General features: G+C 45.5%; 1 protein-coding gene across 1 annotated transcript in view; it reads right to left on the reverse strand.

Annotated features, from left to right (window-relative positions):
* gli3 (GLI family zinc finger 3) overlaps window positions 1-19,761 on the reverse strand; it is a 92,887-nt gene that overhangs the window by 32,586 nt on the left and 40,540 nt on the right. The window contains exons 5-6 of the mRNA XM_058059549.2: window positions 17,003-17,239; window positions 5,755-5,860 (exon numbers count right to left, since the gene is read on the reverse strand). Of these exons, the coding sequence (XP_057915532.2) occupies window positions 5,755-5,860; window positions 17,003-17,239 (343 nt within the window). The remainder of the gene's footprint in view (window positions 1-5,754; window positions 5,861-17,002; window positions 17,240-19,761) is intronic.

Below are 19,761 nucleotides of genomic sequence, written 5' to 3' on the forward strand. Positions count from 1 at the left end.
CCATATCAAACAAACGCGGCGCAAAAATTACTGTGGCGATGATAAGGCTGCCAGATAGAGCTTGGAGAGCGGGGCGAGCATCCAAGAGGGGGGAGGAGGAGGAGAGGGGGTGTAGAGACGAAACTGAAAGGAAGTGACTCTACTCAATTATACTGCAAAATTGGTATGACTGAATATTTTTCATTCAGGTGACTGATAGTATCAGTGAAGCTGCAATGCAGATAAATAAAGGAGCCTTCTGTCAAGAATAAACACCATTAATCATGAAGAGAGCTACTGCATGACCGCCTGTCCCCCCCCAATACCCGCCCCCCCCCCAACCGCCGACACCACGCTACGCAGGAAGTATTAAACATACAGCAAGGGAGGGGCTCAGGTGACCCGGGAAGTCAACTCGGAACAGGAGAGGAAGATGAAGAAGTGGGCGCCGCTTTCTAGCAGGCGTTTTTTTCCGTGACAGCGCCCCTATCTGGACACAGATGATCAGACCCGATTAAGAAGTAATCGTTAATTCGTGCAGTAATTGATGACTCGCCCCGTCAGGCTGTCTCAGTCTAGACCGTATTCAAATGGGAGCAGAGCCGAGAGCCCCCCCACGCATTCGCCGTTCAACGTTCATGCTGATTTAGGAATTTTTTGGGGGTCCAAAATGATTAATTAGTTGATCATAATTTATAAATATTCAGTATTACCGATAAAATCCATGTAAATATGTTAGAAAGTCACTTTTTCATCAAGTGCTGAGATTTCACACTTTGTTTGGCGGTCCTCAAACGCACCATAGATGCTATTATACAGAGTTCGGCTATGGAAGCTTGTATCAACAATACACAATTACGCATGCATCGACTGTAATAACATTATTTTTATTAGCTAATTCGCTACCAAAGATATATTTATACTTTTTGTTTTTGCACTAGAGGCAAAAAAGAGGTGACAATGTTATTTTTAAGCCAGGAAAACCTTACCTTACTAAGTTTTATAGTGTTAAAGGGATTACGCATTGAAATTTGAATGCATTCACATGTTCAATTGCAAATGTAAAAATAATAAATAGTTCATGCTGTTATATTTGTAAATAAATGCTTATTTTCCTGTATAAAATAAACATGAAAGTTATGCTTAAAATGTATCTTTTGCTACATTTTTTGTTGAGAAACGATATTTTACTGAAACTTATGTTTCCCTATGTTGAACTGTTGATTACTAATGAATGGAAAAAGGTAGAAAACAATTTTTTTTCCTAATGAAAGATGAGAGTCTACTCCTTTTTTTGGTATATATCATATCTATATAGCACAAGTACACAATATTCTATGTGGGTCAAAAAAATCTGTCAAAATCATTGATAAATGGTTGGTATTGAATGCATTAATAGAAAAAAAACATTACTTAAAATAATAATCTTAAGAAAAAAATGTATAATGCTACAACAAATGTTTGGTAATAAATAAAGAATATACATGAATGAGTTTTTTCTCCAGAAAAACAGGGGCTGCTGGACTTTTTTTCCGCCTCTCTTCCGACTCTCCTATTTGATTTCCTCCACTTCAATAAAAACTACACAAGAACCTTTTGTCTTCCTATTGTTTTCCACCATGCATGCAAGTGTGTGTGTGTGTGTGTGTGTGTGTGTGTGTGTTCGCAATGAGGCCTCGTCCCATCTGGAAGAGGGGGGTAGTCGAGATAAGGATGTGGTCTTTATGCTAAGCGCCGCGCCGCTCCTCTATGCGCAGATTGGGCGCTCTGACAACAGTTTATGTAAATAACAAAACACTGTGTACACACACACATATACACACAGCAGAGGAGAGTGGGTGTGAAAGTTGTGGGACATTGAATGTTATTTGGACACCGTATGTGTGTTTTTGTTTAGCTTTGGCTAACCGGTGACGCTAACGTACGGTAATAATGTTTGCTTTACAAACTCTTTAATTGACTCATTGGGAGTCATCATCTCCTAAATCCACACCGGGTCAAAAGGGTGCTGAGTCAATAGTATGTTAAAGCGCGGGTAACCCCCCCCCCAACCGGGCCCCCTCCGGGCTCCCTCAATGAGCGCTGATGCTGATCATTGACTCTTTGCAAATAGTTGTGATTGTAATGAGCGGTCGCTAGGTGACATGAGTTTGTTTGGCGCCTCTCCCGAGGTCGGGCAATGAAAAGGAGCACCCTTGGTTCTTGCCCCCGACAACCCCACCCCCAGCTGGGGGACAATGGTGGAGGCAGGGGGCACCAGAACCCCCCGTGGATGGGGCCCGGCCCTCTTCAGCTATTAAGGAAACGGGGTCCTGATCCAGGCCAAGCTAGATGCGGTCCTGGGAAGCCCGCCCCCTGCCCCCACATGGGTGTGCATAAGGGTTAAAATAGTCAACCCCTCCCAACACGTTGGCTTTCATATTGACAGGCATATTGGTACCTTCCCCCTCAGAAATTCATAAAGTAAACGATTAGCCTGTCTGTAATTGCGCTCCCCCCCTAATAGGGGGACGGGGGTAAGGAAAGGGGGGGGTTGAAAAACAAAGGACAGTTAATTTGTGATTTCCTTTGCTCATTTGAAAGCAAATTAAGTGTCAAACAGCTAATACGGAGCATATTTCATTTTATGAGCTTTTAATTCAATTCCGCCGCCTCATATCGCCGCAGCCCGTTAGCCGCCACGCTAACGTTCCCAAAGCAGCGCCCATAAATAAACATGTTTCAATTAGACCCGTCACAGTAATAGGATATGATCCTGTTGCCGCGTAGGGATGGAGCACGGCGGAAAAACAAGCGGGGCGGTGTTTTTTTTTTTCGCCGTAGCCGCGGACGCCTGACGTGGCGTGCGTGCGCGGGGTAGGGGAAGCCGACTGGATTGATGGAAGCGCCGCGGGGTCCGGCCCAAGTGTAATTACAGCACATAATGAGAGGCTGCATGGGGAAGTACCGCAATAATAGCCCCTGTGTACTTAGCCGCATCTCGGGGAGGACTAATAACGATGGATTCCTCTCACCGACGGGAACGGCTTTAAAACAATTCCGTATTTCTCCATAAGACGCCATTGCCGTCTTCCGAGATCAATCGGTCGCATCTGGGAGAATCTTTGTCCGGTTGTGCGGTTCTAGAACACAAAAGACGCTTGCGGGTATAAAGCACACTTGGGCGATACAACCGGGGTGTCCAAAGTGTGGCCCCGGGGGCCATTTTCAGATCACACTAACAAAGCAAACTACACATTAATGACGATTAAAATTCATAAATAGACATTTTACATGACTTCTATTTTGACTGAAAGCTAGCAAACGCAGATATGAGCGGAGGGAGGAGAGAAAGGACGGAAGAGCCACGCGGAGGCTGTTAGCATGTTACAAACGTAACTTAAAAAGTGGACGGTTGGAGGCGTTTAAAGACCTTAAGGTACAATCCTATCATAATAGATGCATCTTTGTTACCAACTCATTTTCTGTGTTAAAGATTTGGGCGGCTGAGTCTACAGATATAGATTACCACCAGCAGTGTGTGACCGAGGAGTCCCACTTTTACACTTGTGAAGCACCGAGATCCGATACGTTAGCATACAATCACCTACACTGGATTGCTTTTAGCATCTTTAATGTGTTTTTTATGTAAGCGCCCCCCCCGACCCCCCCAATAATGTCTACAATAATGACAAATAAGTGTGCCATTAAAGTGTTACATTAGATAGCACCTGAAAACTTCCATACTTCCATAATTCAATTCCATTGAAGTCCACCCCCCCCCCCCCCAGCCCCACTCCCGCCTCCTAACCTGCTCCATACATTCTTCCCTTCCAAGCGCTCCTGACGGATAACAAGCCAGCCTGTTTTTGCCGGCGCGTGTTCGCCCCATTATCTCCGCATAAGCTAAATGCTAAATTATATTTGCCATTTTGTTTACGGTGACACGGGACATCAATCACAACAGTTTTTTTTAACCTCCCCTCCCTCCCTCCTCCTCCTCCTTCTCCTCACTTTCCCCTATTTCCTCGCCGCTCTGCCTCCGTCTTCCCGCCGCCGCAGCCACCGCCGAACAGGAGACGAGGGGCTTGAGAGGTGGGATGGGCCGGAGGTGGAGGCGGGTGCATAAAAAATTCATTACGCTTAGTGGCACATCAGCGAGGGAGAGATATGACTCCTGAAGAAGTGGAAGAGGGCGAGAGAGGGGGGGGGGGGTGATAATGATGAGGAATATCAAACATAATGCGGCCCAAGTAGCTGCCCCGTCCAATTTGTCCTCGTCGTACGCTGATCGCTTCCTTCGTGTCCCAACAAACGCAGCAAGGACGACGAGGCGTGTGGACACGGGGAATACAAATGACGTCGGGGGAGGTGTGTGTGTGTGTGTGTGTGATTAAACGTGTAAGCACACAAGCACACACTTGTTTAGAAGTTGAGCAAAGTAGAGGCAAGGAACCAAATTTAAAAGGAAAACAATGATAACATTATAATTATGCTGATTCAGGGGTGCCCATAGAGGGCCACAATTAACTCCTTCACTACCAAAAATGTATTTATATGTTGACGTTTTTATATTTCATTCATTCATTCATTTTATACCGCTTTTCCTCACGAGGGTCGCGGGAGGTGCTGGAGCCTATCCCAGCTGTCTTCGGGTGAGAGGTGGTGGCCAGCCAATCACAGGGCACATATAGACAAACAACCATTCACACTCACATTCACACCTATGGACAATTTGGAGTCGCTAATTAACCTAGCATGTTTTTGGAATGTGGGAGGAAACCGAAGTACCTGGAGAAAACGCACGCATGCACGGGGAGGACATGCAAACTCCACACAGAAATGGCAGAGGGTGGAATTGAACCCTGGTCTCCTAGCTGTGAGGTCTGCGCGCTAACCACTCGACCGCCGTGCAGCCTAGCATGTTTTTGGAATGTGGGAGGGAGCCTATCCCAGTCGTCTTTGGGCGAGAGGCGGGGTTCACCCTAGACTGGTGGCCAGCTAATCACAGGGCACATATAGACAAACAACCATTCACACTCACATTCATACCTATGGACAATTTGGAGTCGCTAATTAACCTAGCATGTTTTTGGAATGTGGGAGGAAACCGGAGTACCCGGAGAAAAGAACATGCAAACTCCACACAGATGGCCGAGGGTGGAATTGAACCCTGGTCTCCTAGCTGTGAGGTCTGCGCGCTAACCACTCGAACGCTGTGCCGCCCGTTTTAATATTTATTTTATTTATTTATTTTTGCCCATGAGGAGCACAAAGGGGTGATGACGCAACTCCACAGTAAAATAGAGCATGTATGGGGAAGTCGTACGTCCAATTGAAATACACGCTGAACAGCAACCAGGAAGTGAAAAGGCAGGTTACGCATTGAAGGGAAATTTCAACACACACACACACACACAATGCCTGAAAAGCCAAGAAAGTGTTTTTAAGCACCTCCAGCTTCTTCTCATGAGGCCTGACACCACATATTTACCTGGATTTATGTGTAATGGTGTGTGGTCACATGACTGTGAGTGTGTGTGTGTGTGTGTGTCGGCAGTCGCACTTGATGAGCAGCTCTTATGAGGATCACATGCTCACAGGCCCTGCTCTTTGACACATGTTCATTTGCGTGTCTCTGACACGCGGATCGTGTTGCGCGTGTACTCGGCGTTGGCCTTTGATCCTGCGAGGCAGCGAGTAAGGCACCCGGGAGGCGGATGCGAAGCTTTTCTAGCCGGCGGAAGGAAGCGCGATCCCTAGCATCGTTAACGGGAGACTTGTGTGGAGACTTACACGTGAAGAGGGGGCACGGGCGAAGGCTCGTAGATGTAACGGCCCTGGGCGTGTCTGTCGTCGATCGGCACTGGAGGGTGAAAGGTCGGGAAGAACTGCGGTGCGGCTGCGGAGAAGAAAGCGACACAAGTCAGTGGATTGGATTGTTAGTTCCTTTAGAAAATGGTAATGGTTGATTTTCATTTGAACATGCATCAGATTACATTTGAATGCATCACGTAATCAGTTGACAGTTCCACAGGTCCAAAAGGAGTAGGAAGAAGCAAAGCTTATTAAATCCTACCACTCCATCTGGTACTTTTACAATCAGTAACTGTTACATTTGTTCACTTCCTGCTTTCCTAATATAGCTTTCCAAAATTAAAATTAAAATTAAAATTAAAATTAAAATTAAAATTAAAATTAAAATTAAAATTAAAATTAAAATTAAAATTAAAATTAAAATTAAAATTAAAATTAAAATTTTCCACTGCTTTTAAAAATAAAAATTCCTTCATTTTCTACTGCTTTTAAAAATAAAAATAAAAATAAAAATAAAAATAAAAATAAAAATAAAAATAAAAATAAAAATAAAAATAAAAATAAAAATAAAATTTTTAATATCATTATTATTTTTTTTTACCATGTACCAAAGTACGGGGTGATATGACCGTACAATGACATAATGGGTACCATAGTAACCGTCAATATAGTGATATATATAGCACATCATGACTGGTTCAAGACTCTTCATCCTTTATTATTATTTAGCAAACATCAACTGCTTGTATTGTTTCTTAAATTGGCTCATCTCATGGAGTGCAACGCCTGTCTGCAACCAGCAGAGGCACTCTTTATTCATTCTATCCACTACCGTGAAGAAGAAGACGACGTTTAACCTCTGCAACGGCAAAAAAAACGTCATTTTCACACACAATCTTTACTGCGAGACCTCTGCCGAGCTGTGGTTCAGCACCCTAAGGCAAAGTGTCAACATCTGCATGCCTTCATGCAGCGAGTCCCTGATGCTTTAATGCTACAATCTGTTCCATCCTGCAATCCATCTCCAGTGTTTCCTGTGGGGACTCCTCGCTGTTTACTCTCGGGCTAAATTGCCGCCGCTCTTCTGGATATTCAAGGAGGGCGTCTGAGGCCGCCATATGGGGGGGGGGGGGGGGACTGCTAGTCGTAGCGAACCTCGTCGCCGAAAAGTAGGGTTTAGCGTTTGATCAGGACTTTTCATCATCATCATCATAATAATAATAATGACCCTGACGTCACATTGTGGAGCGGCACTCTTCATTTTTATGCTTTTGTTCTTTTTTTTTTTTGTGGAAGTCATTAAGACATGATTACAAGTGGGTCTTAATAAAAAAAAAAAAAGGCAATTAGAGGCAAACTTTGACGAGGCTCATTAATTTTCAGCCAGTGCAAACACACCAAAATAGGCGGATGGTAATTGCCTGGTGCTTTATTGGACACTTGAATGGTGTCAAAAGAGAGGAGAAGAAGAAGAGGATAAAGCCTAAAGCACATCATTTGCTACATTCTTATTGGCTAATCTCCTTGTTTTGTCAGGAAAAGTTCCCACAGAGGATCTTCACTGAGCTTGTGGAACTCCAGGAGAATGTTGGCTTCCACTCATAAATCTCCGTCAGGTTTTCATAAACAATTTCCCTTTCTCGTCTTTTTGTTGTCAACTCAGCGCCCAGAGATTATCGTCTCCTCCTCCTCCTCCGGGGCGCCCCAATCTGGTGAAGGTTCAGCGACGCTGCTCTCAAAACGTCACCCGCAGCCCGGCGATGCGGGACCGTTCCCTAAAACGCCGACGCTCGGCTGCCAGAGCACAAAGAGCCACTGACAGACTGTCATAAGCCACTAAGGCGGAGTGAGCATGTGCAGGGCTTCCAGAGATCTGCCGCGCGCCCGCTAATGTGGAACATATGAAGACGCATTTCATTGTGCCACCTCACCGCTGAGATCACCGCCAAGGCATCTGAAGCCGAGAACTACACAAGGTCTGCACAAGAATCACAAAAGTACAAAAGAACTACGGCAGAACTAAACAGGAACTACACTAAAACTGAAATGACAACTAAGTCCAAGGGTTCTCAACTGGTCTCATACTGGGAATTTAATTTGCATTAAACTAGCCTGCAAAACTCAAAAAACTCAAAAATACACTCAATTATATATATTATTACTAGTAGTATTTCTGAGTACAATGTCAGCTCTTCAAAATAAAATGACATGATATAATTTATATACATTACAAATTGGATTTAAATAATTCAAGTATTTGAAACACAAATGTTTGAAATAAAAATAAATTAAAATGTTTAATATAATTTCATTATGTATATTAAATAATTACATAATGACATCATTTTAGTTTTTTATTTTGAAATACAAATATTTAGAAAATCTTAACATTTAAAATAAAATATATAATAATAATAATAATAATAGTAGTAGTAATAATAATAATAATAAAATAATAATAAATATTGTTCATAGTTTATAGATGGAAAAATACCTTAAATATTTTATATAATTTTGTAATGTATCATATTTGTTCAGAGCAATTAAATTACAAATTAAATTCAATTAACTATTTTCATTTAATTTTCTAATAATTGTTTATATTATGTAATTTTATAGTTTCATTTATAATTATAAATTTTTATATTTAATCGGAATAATATTCTAAAAATATATTTTGCACTTTTTTCATATTTTTCCACTCTACCACCCACCAAAAAGTGTATGCACTCTGTTCTAGATTGAACTCGAACTAGAACTGCTCTAAATGACACGAGAACCGCCAAGAACTCCATGAGACTACATGTGAACTGCAATGCAACCTCAAACACAGAGAACCATAAAACTGCACGACACCAGAACTACATTAGAACCACTAAAGAATTCTGCTTAATGCCATACTCTTCTGTGATGCATGCAAGCGTGCAGCTTTTGAGAAGCAGTACCTACGACGACTCTCCTCTCGGGAAACAAAAAAAAACAAACAAAAAAAAAAAACGTGGCAACGTGAGAGGGTGATCCCATAATCCACCCCCAAAGAACGTTAAAAATAGATAAAATCACAAACCTCTGGAGGGGCCCCAAATCCCGCGGACTTAAAGCAGAGCTATGATTAAGTTTGGAGGTAAACATTTGGAGTTAATATCAGGTTTGCTTTTTCAGAGCATCTTAAGTGTGGACCGCGATATGGACCGGCTTGTCTGTCACCCCCGTTCAATTTATACCTCATCATTATGTCCAGGTTCTGAGAGTCCACTGCAGAAGAGACAGGAAGCTGACGACTCGGCATGCGCGGCGCCATCCGACCCAGGCCGTACCCCGCTTTTTCCTCCCATCCCTCCCTCATCTATCAGCTATCCCACTGTGGATCAAGGGAGTGAGGGTTATTTCACCGGGGCCTCTGCGGAGCGCCGATCTATCTCCTACATTTGCTGAATTTCTCCAGATTGGGGTAAGCTGGGAGGGGGAGCCGAACAAAGCGCTACGTGGACCCCCGACCCCCCCGCCCCGATGGTCCTCACAGGATGAGGAGAGATTTACACAGCACTTTAGTAGCTGAGATACACCTCCATCCTCTTCTTCCATCTTTATCTGGCTCAGATTCCCTCTTCCCTCCAAACGCCTGATATGTCTCCAACGCCAGGCACTTGATTTAAACCTCAAGTTAACTCAGCAGCACCTGGCAACATCTATTTTACTTCCTCTGTCTGATTCCTTTGGCTCGTGGAGCCGTAATGGGCCAACCTTTAGCATCGAACAGTTTTCATGTACTCAACCCACTTCCAATTATATTGTATGGCTATGAGAAGCACCACTACGTATACCCTAGACTGGTCGCCCAGTCAGCCAATCACAGGGCACATATAGACAAACAACCATTCACACTCACATTCATATCTATGGACAATTTGGAGTCGCTAATTAACCTAGCGGCGGCACGGTGGTCTAGTGGTTAGCGAGTCACACCCGACACCCTGACCCCTTCACCTGTGGTCATGAGTTTTGGGTAGTGAGCCGCTGCCCCTCAGCATTGACAGGAGGTGGCTTGGGCGTCTGGTCATAATAATAATAATAATAATAATAATAAATAAAATAAAAGTAAAATAAATAAAATAAGAATAAATAAAATAAAAGACGCTTTAGAAAACAAATTTGATGAATAAAAGCAAGTAAAGGGCGGCACGGCGGTCGAGTGGTTAACATGCAGACCTCGCAGCTAGGAGGACCAGGGTTCGATTCCACCCTCGGCCATCTCTGTGTGGAGTTTGTATGTTCTGCCCGTGCATGCGTGGGTTTTCTCCGGGTACTCCGGTTTCCTCTCACATTCCAAAAACATGCTAGGTTAATTAGCGACTCCAAATTGTCCATAGGTATGAATGTGAGTGCGAATGGTTGTTTGTCTATATGTGCCCTGTGATTGGCTGGCCACCAGTCCAGCGTGTATACCCCGCCTCTTGCCCGAAGACAGCTAGGATAGGCTCCCTTGTGAGGATGAATGAATATTTTACAATATTTAAACAGCTTTAACATGATTAGAGCCCTCCAGACTTGAAATAACACCCCTATAGTCACCTTTACACTGTACTACCATTGACATAAACATAGAAATTACCCATTTGGGTTTCATAATGTTATGAAAACATAAGCGGGTACTTCTTAGTAAGAAGACGACGACGGTGGACCAGGATGTGATGAGTTGTTCCACACAGACGGGTTATCGTTCTTCAGACAATAGGTAAGTCTGTGCGGGCCCCCTCGGGGTCTGTGGCGGTTATTGGACTAAAAGGGGAAACTGTGTGAGAGGGGACAAAGCCCAAAGTCACAGCCTCACAAAGTGAGCGCCGGATTCTGTCTGCAGGCCCCAGGCCAAGACCGGGGTCCAGACCTTTGGAACACTTAGGTCTTCTGAGTGCAATAACATGTGGAAAAATGTCCTTCCCTTTCTTTGTCACTTATCCTTTCTCTTAAAGGCTGCTCGCTTGTTTTTTTTTTTTATTATTCAAAGCGCATCTCCCCTGCTCACAACATCCCAAAACAAGGACAAAGTTGTAATCCATTTAGCGCACCCCTGTCAACCGTTTCCACCCCGAAATAATCCTCAAAGATGGAGCGCTGGGGCCGAGGTGCTATCAGGGGAGGGAAGAGGCAAAAAATGGAGAGTGAAGAGAGAAAGTGAAGAGGAACTTGTGTCACAGTGATTTTAGAGTCTTTGTCACGCAGGTGGCGCTCTGGGCTTCCCCGCAGCCGTGGGCACGGAGACAAACTGGGGCCCGTGTAAACCTTCAAGAGGATTAACCACCGCCGGAGCAATTTAATGAGACCTGAAAGCGCCGGGGCCCGGGCGCCGCTTGGGCCGAGAGTTTGGAGTCGGCTCCCTAAAGTCCGCTCAGAGCGGCCCGCGGCGGCGGCGAGGAGGAGCAACATCAAAGCGTCTGGGAGAACCCTGAGATAGTAGAAAGGGGTGGAGGGAGAGGTGGAGTGAAGGAGAGGAGAGGAGAGGAGGAGGAAGGTGCCTGCATGGAGGAATCCCTTATCTCCTCCTGAGAGGATGCTGCTCTGCGCTGTGAGATTGTCTGGAGCTGCCACCTGTCTCGGGCGTCTTTGAAGGCAACACTAAAGCCTGTGATGGGCCTGACCTCCTTGTGCTCCTATTCTTTTATGTCTCTCTTCATTTCAGGCTTTGTTACTCACACACCCCCACCGCCGCCAACCACCCCCGCCGCCCTCTCTGTTTCCCCCCTCACTCCGCTATATCCTGTAGACATCATGGTGGTTGGTAATGTTTTAATCCCACCATGGTCTTCAGCCTCCACCTAAATAATTCAGAATAATCGCACGCCGATGCACACAACGGATGTGTTTTGGGAGGCACAAAATCCCCTGCGTCCCCTTCGCTCGTCAGACTCCAAACCCAAAGGTGTCATTTCTAAGTTTATGTCAATGGTAGTACAGTGTAAAAGTGACTATAGGGGTGTTATTTCAAGTCTGGAGGGCTCTAATCATGTTAAAGCTGTCGTAAATTTTTGAAAATATTTATTCATCCTCACAAGGGAGTCTATTCCAGATGTCTTCGGGGCGAGAGGCGCGGTACACCCTGGACTGGTGGCCAGCCAATCACAGGGCACATATAGACAAACAACCATACACACTCACATTCATACCTATGGACAATTTGGAGTCGCTAATTAACCTAGCATGTTTTTGGAATGTGGGAGGGAACCTATCCCAGCTGTCTTCAGGTGAGAGGCGGGGTACACCCTGGACTGGTGGCCAGCCAATCACAGGGCACATATAGACAAACAACCATTCACACTCACATTCATACCTATGGACAATTTGGAGTCGCTAATTAACCTAGCATGTTTTTCGGAATGTGGGAGAGGAAACCGGAGTACCCGGAGAAAACCCATGCATGCACGGGGAGAACATGCAAACTCCACACAGAGATGGCCGAGGGTGGAATCGAACCCTGGTCTCCTAGCTGTGAGGTCTGCGTGCTAACTACTTGACCGCCGTGCCACCCTTTACTTGCTTTTATTCAACATTTTTTTTGTAAAGCGTCTTTTATTTTATTCATTTTTATTTATTTTACTTTTATTTTATTTATTTTATTTTTACTTATTCTAGTTTTATTTTATTTATTCTAGTTTTATTTTATTATTATTATGATTATTATGATTATTATGATTATTATGATTATTATGATTATTATGATTATTATGATTATTATGATTGTTATGATTGTTGTGATTATTATGATTATTATTGCTATTATTATTATTATTATTATTATTATTATTATTATTATTACTAGACGCCCAAGCCACCTCGAGTCAATGCGGAGGCACAGCGGCTCACTGCCCAAAACTCATGACCACAGGTGAAGGGGTCAGATTGTCGGGTGTGACTCCACTTTGTAGGTGCATTGAAAGGTTAATGTCGAAAAGGACGAGGCTAGCTTCTAAGCAATGGCGAACACAGAGAAGTGATTATCCTGCTATGCTAGTGAGGCTTTAATCAAATTGTTTAAATTGCCAAGATGGTCAAGATGCGTCAAATCTTCGCTTTAAGCCGTCGCTACATCAGCAAGAGTTTTTTTTTTTTTTTTGTGCGCGCTCTCCGCAGCGAACGGGATGATTAAAGTCGGGGCGAAGGGAAATAAAAGCAGACAGATGTTGCGACACTGATACAGAGAAATGCTCTTCTTTGAACGTGCTAAGTTCCCTGGAAATTCTGCTTAATTCTCCTTCAGCCCCTTTCACTTTTAATCTTGTCATTGTTAATGAGAGCTGCCATTATTCCGAAACGCCGCGTTCAAACGCATCAGCTTTGTGAGTGTCGAGAGCGTCACATGACTTTTAAGATGGTACACTTGAAACTCTGCTTAACCCCCCCTCGCTTCTTCTTCTTCTTCTCCCAAGTCATGAGGCGCTACAAAGAGGAACGTGCATGCGAGATCACGGCCTATCTGACAGCGAGAGATGCCGCTAATAAGCTGTAAAAAGGGGGATCATGTGATTATCCCCGGTGGGTTGGACCGTCGGGGGGCCCCAGCCCAGCGCCGGGGCACGCGTGTTCTTCTGTCCTGATGAAAGGCGGCGAGCGGACGGATGGAAGGCATCCCCGTCTCGCTTGCCTGCAGTGTGCCCGGGGGCGTCTTTGTGGCGGCAACGCTGCTGAGGGACGGCGGCGTGCCACCGTGCTCAAAACGCCAATATTTGAAGCGGAACAAAAGACAAACACGAACCTCGTGTCTTCTCACCTCTGAACAAGTCTTTGTTTTGAACCCACGCCAGCGTCTTCTTGAAAGTTTCTTCTCCCGGGGTCGTTCCTTGGTTGTTCCCCCCCCCCCCCTTTCAAGATAAATGGAAATGTCTTGTGCAGTCCACATGAAGTGAAGCACTGTAATTACTTGTCCACACTCCGCCGCCATTGTTGTGCCGATCACGTTCCCTGCGGTTGACAGCCGGCCGGCTCAGTTCAGTGGTCAGCTACGTTTTGATATTGAGACGGACGAGCGGACGGACGAAGGCGATATCGTGACGCGCCTCAGCGATCCGGAGATCAGCACACCACAGCAGTTTTGTTCTTTTTTCAACGCTGAGATTTCCGAGGACTCATGTGATTCCTGGCGGCGGGTCACCTCTGTCCGGGCTTAGGAAGGGCAGAGTTGTCTCTTCCTGTAGCTTAGCGGGCTCGGATTGGTCCATCAGTGGAAGACAATGGAGGATTTTATAGAAAAGGGTCTAATCAAGAAAAACCATTGGACTTATGGGATGTTAAAAACCTGCTTTTTTGCAGATATTATATATCGCCAAAAACCCAAAGTGCAAAGATTCTTCTCTCTTTTCATTTCACATTCTCTGGTGTTTTTAGCGCAGTTTTAACATTTGCAAGAAAGCCTTGGCAAAGAATGGGGTTTAAGTCCCCGCCGCGGATGCGTTTATTGTTGGCAAGTGTTTAAGAAAAGACGTACTTTAAAAGAAGCAAGCAAGTGGGCTCACTGTTGCTTGCAGGACCCGCTGACCGGCTAATCGGCGCATAATAATGTAAACAGATGTCGGCGCCGCGCATCCTATTCACACTTCCAGACAATTAGGATCTTAAAAAAAAAAAAAAAAAAAAACACTCCTCCCTCATTAATCCACATCTCAATGCTTTCTTCTTATCCCTCGGCAAAGCCGGGTGTATTAGCGCGGTGGTAAGAAGGATATGGACTCTTATTCAGTGTTTGCCCAAGAAAAGCGGCTAAGACTCAGGCATCACCACGATTAGCTAATGCTAACAATAGGGGGCGGCCATGTTTGGTGCCTTAGTGGGGCTCCTCTTTGCTGCACTCAAGTGGGTGTAAAGCCTAAAAGTAAACACACACAGTCTCAAGGCCACGGACCAAAAAACACAGGAAGGGGGCTCACACGACTCGGTGAATAGCGGGGATTTCGCCTTGTCTTGTTCTTTTCGACTTATTCTTCATCATCGCCGCCACATTAGGAGGCAGACGCCAGGTGTGGGGGGGGGCGCTGCAGGTGCCGTCGCATTACAGGCCAACGACGCCGAGAGTAATCGGCTTTACCTGGCAACTTATGTTGTGTGCTGTTGCGTTCTAAAGAATAAAGGGGGGGGCTCCACGTTCCATCGCTAACGCACACCTGGGATGAATTTCAGGAGGTGACACAAAGGAGGTGTGTGTGTTGCATGTTACACCTCGGGGGCGGAGGATCGGTGACCCCCCCCCACCCGGTTCAAAGAAGCAGACACAAACAAGGTTTCAGAGGTTTCTGCTGACCGGTGGAGCTGTTAGGACCGCCGCCTTTAGGGAAAGCCATGTTCTAACACCTGGGGCCAGGACGGGGGGGTCACGTGGGGGGGGTTACACACTTCATAACTCTTCCTTAGCACCGCCAGAAGCATAGAAATGACACAAATGTGTTTCATTGCTTGAACTTTTCCGTCTATTATTAACTAAAACGCAGATGTCTCATTTGTAATAACGAGCAGCTCGTCTAATGAGGTACGGTCAGACGTGTGGAATGTCGTTTTTTTTTTTTTACACCGAAAACACAAGAACCGGCAGAGCGAGTCAATAAAAGAAAAAAGCATTCTACACTTGAACACAATGAAGTAGACTTTTTGACTATTTTTTGCAGCGTGGTGATCCGATTGACTTTTCTTCATGACCTTTCGCCCCCCCCCTTCTACTCCTTCTCAAGCGCTTCATGGTCCACAACCTCCAGCGCTCCCTCACACACACACACACACACACACACACACACTTATACACACATCCATAAAATGAGAAGTGGCAGTGTTGCTGACTTTGGTCAGGATTGTAATGGCCGCTAATGTTCTGCCCTGGAGGGTCCGTAACCTCTCTCCTTTAAAGAGGCATCCAAGATGGAGGTGGAGTAAATAGAGTTACACTACATGGTCGGGGTCCGGTGGACTTTTCATTACCGCTACCGTGCCCCCCGTTTGAAGCCAATTGACGGCAAACCCAACAAGCAATTAACCTCCTAATCAGACAATTGACCGTTCACTGTAAGCTAGCACGCTATCCATCACGACTTGGCCTGGAATGATCGCCGCTATCTCGCTAAGGCCACGACGGTCCTTTCCGGAATTACCTGTGGATGTGAGTGGGAGGAAGGGTTGAAAGGGGTGGCGAGGTTTGACTTTGCGGCTTTTGAAGTGGGTGCTGATGAGATGGAGGGAATTAGGAGGGCACGCCGGCTACGGCGAAGGCGGTACAACATATATGTAGCCTCATTTCCTGTGTATTAGTGTACAACATTTCCCATGATGCTTTGGGTGCAGTAGCGTCATTGTAAGGAGTGACGTGGAAGCTAATGTCAGGTTTCGAAGTCGATCTCCGGCAAGTGTAGAACAGAGGTCTCAAACACGCGGCCCGTGGGCCAAATGTGGTCCGCAGGACACTAGTTTGAGGCCCCCGCCTTGATATGAAAGTTTAATGTTTGATATGGATGCTGTATGGTATCAAGTACCCAGAAAAAATTATTACGTTTGATTCATGTTCATGTTAAAGGTTAAATAACTGTTAATAGTTATCCTCCCTAGCCATGTGGAAGTGGTAAGTTTTTGGCTATTTAAGTTGAAAAAAATAACTCGAAGGCTACCGTTTAGGTCGCTAGCTCTCTAGTTTGTGAGTTAGCATGTGTCTCAAGACCCTGCAGTTGCGCAATATGTTGTAAATAAAAAGAGTATAAATGTGACTATAGTTGTGTTTTGTCATGTCTACAGGGCTCTAATAATGCTTTGTTCATTTTAATCTGAAAAAAATAATTTGTCTACCCACCAACTATATGTGGTTTCTTAAGTTTTTATTATTATTATTATATTTATTTATTTATTACTGATTGATTGATTGATTTTCTTTATTCTTGATTTGTTTATTTATTTTTCATCTTATTTTGTGTAGAAAAATAAAAAGTACGATATTTGAGAAAATATCTTGTTGTAGAAAATTTATTGTAGAAAGTTTATTCATTTTTCTGTTTTTAATAATTTTTTTTTTTTTTTGGAAAACCTGATGGGGCCCAGTCTCGCCCAGACCCTAGCTCCAGTGGCCTCCAAGTAAATTGAGTTTGAGACCCCTGGTGTAGAATTACTACGGCTTCTGTTTGGAATTCTCGGACCGCCATACGTCTACCAGGACTACCTGGTAGACAACAAGAGAGTGTCGGGAAAAGTTTTGGAAGTTTTGACTTACGATAGTGCGATTCCAAGTAGCCGTTGCGGGGGTCCATGGCAAAGAGCGTTCCCCGGTACGGCAGGGCGTGGTCAGCCAGGTGAGGCAAGGAGCCGTGCAGCTCCTTCTTGAGCAGCGACGGGCGCTCCTCCGTGGAAGTGGAGGGCTCCTCGGTCACGGGGGCGCCGGGCGCCGCGGTCGTGGAGCTGAGGGCGTTGCGCCTCTCGCGGTGGTACGGTGAACTCGAGCTGTCATCCTCTGTAAAGACCATACCAAAGAAAAAGAGGGGGTGTTTATGAATAGACGGGTTCGGCTACACGTGGGAGTGTCCGGGCCAAACATTTCCAAGTTCTTTTTTGTAAAGATAACAACTGAGTCTATTCCCGACATTCCGAACTGCCCATTAAACAGCATCATGGGTTGTATCAAACACACCACTCATTCTCTGACACCCACCACCCCCTCGCTGTTCTTAAAGAAAATCCCTCCTCTGCTGGATGGCGGAGAAATTGGGAGGAGCGGGGATCTCTGGGGAAAGCTTCCTGGCATGCCGGGGAAAAGAAAAGGGATAAAATGTGGAGTTGAGTTCAAGGGCGGAGCTCAGCTGAGAAAGACACAACCTTTGCCCTTTTGGCTTGACCTCTGAGCTGACATCTATGCTTGATCGGGGATTGAGTTTGGGGATGGGGGGGGGGGGTCACAAAGCCACCTGACTGGTTGTTAAGCTGGAGGCTAACTCTAAGATTCCGATACTTATTTGTTTCCATGAGAAATACCGGATGGTCGCTCAGGATGCCGATGCTAGGCGGCCGCTAGCAGCCAATTAAGAGCAACAAAGCGGGGCAGATTAAGGAGCTCTACCTTAAGAGGGCCACCACAATGCACTTTATGGAGGGGGGGGGGGGGGGGTTTGGATGTGGTGGAATGAAGCAACCCACACGGATCCCGCTCTCATTCCCCTCGCTCTCGCTCTCTCCCACATCCATTACGGGGTCGGCGGCGGCACGGCGCCGCTCTGGCAGCCGATTCCAGGGGATCCCTTTAACGCGGAACTGACAGGCTGAGAGGCGAGCCGCCCTCATCCGCAGGAAATGACAGCGTCAGTTATGATATAAGTATTTAATCCCATACTGCACAGCCCCGTGATCTTATTAAGGGAATAATGGCACTTATACGCTTTAAAGCTGGATTAATAGGTCGGCTCGTGCAAAAGCGCAATATTAACATAAAGGGATTTCGGAATTGGGTTCATCTCCAGACATGGGCTGGAAGTGGAGGCGTCCGTAGACGCGGAGCATCGAACGTCAAACATCTGAGAAAGCAGAATCAGACCGGAGTACATATCGTATTTATGAGCTTATTTTTCTGATGTTTTATGAATGGGCTAATGTTGGCGTTAAAAGGCCGCTGGGCGCTCATGTCCGCCGGCCAATTTTACCTCGGACACAATCTGGCAACGCCGGAAAACACTTAGATGACAAAAGTTTTTGGAAACTCAAAAACCACAAAGAGGCTGCACAGTGGTTGAGTGGTTAGCGTGCAGGCCTCGCAGCTAGGAGACCCGGGTTTGATTCCATCCTCGGCCATCCCTGTGTGGCGTTTGCACGTTCTCCCTGTGCAAACATTCCATAAACACATTCCATAAACATGCTAGGTTAATTAGCGACTCCAAATTGTCCATAGGTATGAATGTGAGTGTGAATGGTTGTTTGTCTATATGTGACTGTGATTGGCTGGCGACCAGTCCAGGGTGTACCCCGCCTCTCGCCCGAACACGGCTGGGATAGGCTCCCTCCCACATTCCAAAAACATGCTAGGTTAATTAGCGACTCCAAATCATCCATAGTTATGAATGTGAGTGTGAATGGTTGTTTGTCTATATGTGTTATGTGATTGGTTGGTGACCAGTCCAGTATGAACCCCGCCTCTTGCCCGAATACAGCTGGGATAGACTCCAGCACCCCCCAACGACCCTCATGAGGATAAGCAGTAGAAAATGAATAAATTGAAACCCAAAACACAAGCATAAGTGATATCGCCCACCAGTGGCCTGGAATGCACTGCACAGTTTTTTCCATTCACTTCTTGCTATTCAGATACGACTCCCCCTCCTGCGGAGGTCAAGCGACTAATGGCTCAATCACAGTCTCACCATCCCCCAGCGGTTACCATGGCGAGGCCGGGGGGTTCATCAATGTAGCATGTAGTGTTAAGGGGCTTCATTACAGCAGTGTGTAGCACCTTTAATAGTTAAGCAAACACTCAAGAGGCACAAAGGGTCAATTGACTCCTGGGACTAAATGGTGGAAAGCGAGGCCCGGTGCTTTTAAAGTCAGGTATCTGTCAAACGTGGGCCCTAATGGAGACAGAAAGGAGTTCTGTACACAACAAGTTTGAGAAAGTTCTAACCGTCCGCTCGGCGGACCCTTTTTTTTTCCCTCCCTCATTTTTCATTCCTCTTTTATTTGCCTCTCTTTTTCCCATGGTCGCCGCATCCATTCCTGCACCGGTTTTGCGGGTCTATTCACACCAACACAAAAGCAGCGAGTCGGGGCCTCTGCGGACCAGAAGGAAGCATGCCTCTCGACAAAAAAAAAAAAAAGAAAAAAGAACTATCCCGCTCTCTCTCGCTCTCTCTCTCTATGGTGATTGAATTTCTTAACATCTTTTCAAAAAGCGCTTAAATGCCTGGAGGCGAGAGGAAGAAACAAGCTAATGGTGGATGGGGAGCACTGAACAAATTTCAGAGCCCTTTCCTGCTCGCGTTTGAGGTTGAAAGC

Source organism: Doryrhamphus excisus, linkage group LG7 (genome assembly GCF_037039965.1).
Source record: "Doryrhamphus excisus strain RoL-2023G ecotype Guam linkage group LG7, RoL_Dexc_Guam_v1.1, whole genome shotgun sequence".
Taxonomy (NCBI): Eukaryota; Metazoa; Chordata; class Actinopteri; order Syngnathiformes; family Syngnathidae; genus Doryrhamphus; species Doryrhamphus excisus.